The following is a 3,293-nucleotide window of genomic DNA, read 5'->3' as shown; positions in this document are numbered from 1 at the left end:
GTCTGACTCAAGGGCCGTGATTCTGGCGCAGGCCTGGGGCTGCGGCCTCTCCGCGGTTCCCACACGTCGGCCTATTCATCCCATTCAAAGGGCTAGAATAGAAGCGTGTCACGTCACAGCCCCCACGCCCTCCCCCTAATCAGCACCACGGCCCCCGGACACCATCTGGACAGCGGCCTGAGGCAGCAGTAAAGCCTCAATGGGCAGAAGCTGGCAGGATCACAGAAATGGGCCATACTATTTTTACAGGAGGGTTTGGCACTTGTAAATAAGTTATGGGTGTGTTGTTAATTTGCGAAAAAAAATGGCTACGAATTGTTATAAGATAACCTCGGAATTAAAAAAGTAAGGACCTCCTGTAAACCAGAGACGGGGCTCAATTCTCGCTCCTCAATGAACACATCAACAGGTTTACATTACCTCATCTCTCCGCCCAACGGATCTTAGGTGGTTCTCCCATGGACTCATTTTACGACAGCGTGTAGCCATGAAAGAAGAGCTGCGCAATGCTGCTAACAGACAAGTAGATCTTCTTTTGTTAAAAAAAAGGATGCTTCCATTGCTGTCATTAAGAATCCGTGGCGTCACAGGCAGGTATCCACTGACGTCACACACTGGCTTAGAAACCAAAATGGACCACGGGAATGGTCTCTTTGCAAACAAAAGACAACTTGAGAGTCATGTCTGGCCTTGCTCTGCTCTTTTTTTCGGAAAAGGGAACACTAGTGCACGGAAATGCCACTTTGCGCGTTTTTCAACTAACTGTCTGAATCCCATTAAGCAGATCATGCGTGACGTTCAGCACTGGACAGTTCCACACAGTACAGTTACACTGAGGGCTGCATACACGTTCTTTACTGGCTAGTTGTTTATTTTACCTTATGCTCAAAAGTACAGTGAACATTAACCCTCTACCATTTGTTTAAATATGTTCCCGAAAGAAATGCTATAGTGACAGAGGAACAATTCAAAACTGGCATGACCTCTGTACACTCTGATGAGCCAAGTTACTGGTCAAAAATATTGTACAGAACTGAAATATACCTGTGTGCACATCACACAAGAAATACACATGTGAGAGCGTGCTGTGGGAGGGGGGGGTGCATTTTGCTTGAGTGTAAGTGTGCTTGGTTGTATTGCACTTCCAAAGTAAGACGACTGCTACAGAAATATGCGTTGGAGGATAAAACCCGCATTAACGAGATGACAGATGCGTACCACCAATTCTTGCCTTTCGGAAGGTCCCACCACCTCTCCCATTTAATGCTCATGACATCTGGCTGGTAACAGATGCCCGGGGCACTGGCATAAGCCAGATTCATATCACTTTAGTGGGCGGCTCTTTCCCACACTCTGTTCTTTCGTGTCCTGGTCCCAGATGTCCCCCACCCCTCCCTCCCTGTAATGTGCCACACTTCCATTGTCCCTGCCGCTCTCTGATTGGCTGCTGAGTGTGGGAACCTCTCTCCAGCCCCAGACCCACACATTGCCCTGCAGGCGGAGGGGGATAAATAGGGCAGGAGGGAGCGAGCTCTTCAGACACCGATCACTGTGGGTTCACTGTAGAGACCCCGCTCTTCACCCCACACCGGGCAAGATGGCGCCTTTCAGCACCGAGAGGAAATATGAAGTACACGAGGAGAGACACATTAGAAAGGTAAGAGCCAGGAAAATAATGTTTAAGCTATACTGATAATTTTCATATAGACCTAAAACCAGGTTTAAATGTGCCTATTACGCTTTATACAGTACTTCAGCCAGGGATTTGGTTATTATTTTTTTAACATTTCCTTAGTTCTACATTAGCACTGTTTAGATGAACTGCTGTATCATAAAGTTATAAATATAAGCGCAGCTATTGCCTTTTAAACTCGTTCCCAAGTTTGTTCTGATAAAATAACAAATGCACATTTTGCCTCTGCAGCTGAGGAAGCCAGCGGTGGAGAAGCTGAGGAGAGATCGCATCAACAGCAGCATTGAGCAGCTGAGGATGTTACTGCAGAGAGAGTTTGAGGGACGTGAACTTCCGCCCAAAGCAGAGAAAGCGGATATCCTGGAAATGGCCGTGACGTACCTGGCCCAGCTCGTGCAGACACCGGCACCAGGTGAGAGCTCGTGACATCAGTTTGCTTTCTTATGTGATGAAGTGTGAAGTTTGGGTACAGACAGGTGCATGTGGTGATAGCGGGGCGGGGCAAGAATGGGTGGTGTTTTTCTCCAGTTATTGAAGGGATAAGGCCTCAGTGAGTGCACTGCGGCTGCAGTAATTCTTGTGTATGTTTGTGGAGAGGGAGGGTGGTTGGGGATAGTCATTACGGTGCAGAGACCTATCTTGTGATAGTCGCATTGGAATGGTACTTGGCAAACGCTTATTTCTTTTAAGTATCTCCATATCCAGTGCCATTTTACTTAAAGTAAACTTGTGTTTTAAATATGAGCGTGTCAGCACTACCAGTAGATCTATTGTAGCAACCACAGGAAAGCGAAAGCAATCTAGAGAGCTTTAATAGAAGATATATCTCTGTTCACTTCCTGCTGTGAGACTGTCCAAACATTAACCCTTCCTCTCTCCCTACAGCCGCGGCCTCCAGTGAAGGTCACTCCCGGTGCCTCCAGGACTCTCTGCTCTTCCTCTCCCTCCACGGAGCCCCCGCAGAGACCCGGATGAAGCTGCTGCGGGCCCTCCATAGACCTGCGGCTGCAGCAGAGGCGGTGTGTCCTTCTCGGCCTCCGTCCTGTCCCAGCAGCACTAAAGAGCCCGCCCAGGACAGCCCCACAGCCCCCTGGAGACCCTGGTAATGCGGGGGGGCCGCGGCCCGGACTTTTCTTCGGACTTCTTTAGAGGCCTCGGTCCCCTCTGAGGGGGAATATTCATTCTCGAGTCTGGAGCGCGCCCTGCTGGGCAGGGGAGTTACTGCACTCCAAGGAGCGGAGTGAAGAGAGGTATCATTTCCTCATCGGATTGACAGTTGAGTGAAGTCAAATCCTCACAGGATGGACAACGGGAATATTAAATGCTCGCAGAAGGGTCAGTATTTGAATGCTGTATCCTTGTAGGCTGGCCAGTGTGGGAACAGTAAATCCTCATAGGATGAAGTGTGGAATGTTATTTCCTCGTAAAAGACCAGTGTGAGAACATGATATCCACACAGGGTGGACACTGTGGCTACTACATCCGCATAGGATGGGCGGTGTGTACATTTTATATCAATGAAGTATGGAAAGTGCTTGAACGGTAAATCTACTCTCATGATTATATCATTTTAGGATGGACAGAGTAAATATTGTATCCG

General features: G+C 48.4%; 1 protein-coding gene across 1 annotated transcript; it reads left to right on the top strand.

Moving 5' to 3' along the window:
- Nucleotides 1-1,597: 1,597 nt before the first annotated feature.
- On the top strand, nucleotides 1,598-2,799 carry LOC144753298 (transcription factor HES-5-like). The gene is made up of 3 exons (XM_078641036.1): nucleotides 1,598-1,657; nucleotides 1,925-2,105; nucleotides 2,579-2,799. The coding sequence occupies exons 1-3, from the start codon at nucleotides 1,598-1,600 to the stop codon at nucleotides 2,797-2,799; spliced, it is 462 nt and encodes a 153-aa protein (XP_078497162.1).
- The last annotated feature ends 494 nt before the right edge of the window (nucleotides 2,800-3,293 follow it).

This window comes from Lissotriton helveticus, chromosome 5_1 (genome assembly GCF_964261635.1).
Source record: "Lissotriton helveticus chromosome 5_1, aLisHel1.1, whole genome shotgun sequence".
NCBI classification, from domain to species: domain Eukaryota; kingdom Metazoa; phylum Chordata; class Amphibia; order Caudata; family Salamandridae; genus Lissotriton; species Lissotriton helveticus.
The sequence above is the reverse complement of the archived record's forward strand: the minus strand, read 5'-3'. Positions and strand labels throughout refer to the sequence as shown.

Coding starts and splice junctions, on each gene's coding strand:
- LOC144753298 (XM_078641036.1), top strand. CDS start 1,598: ATGGCGCCTTTCAGCACCGAGAGGAAATATGAAGTACACGAGGAGAGA. Junction 1,658..1,924: donor AGGAGAGACACATTAGAAAG/GTAAGAGCCAGG, acceptor TTGCCTCTGCAG/CTGAGGAAGCCAGCGGTGGA. Junction 2,106..2,578: donor CGTGCAGACACCGGCACCAG/GTGAGAGCTCGT, acceptor CTCTCCCTACAG/CCGCGGCCTCCAGTGAAGGT.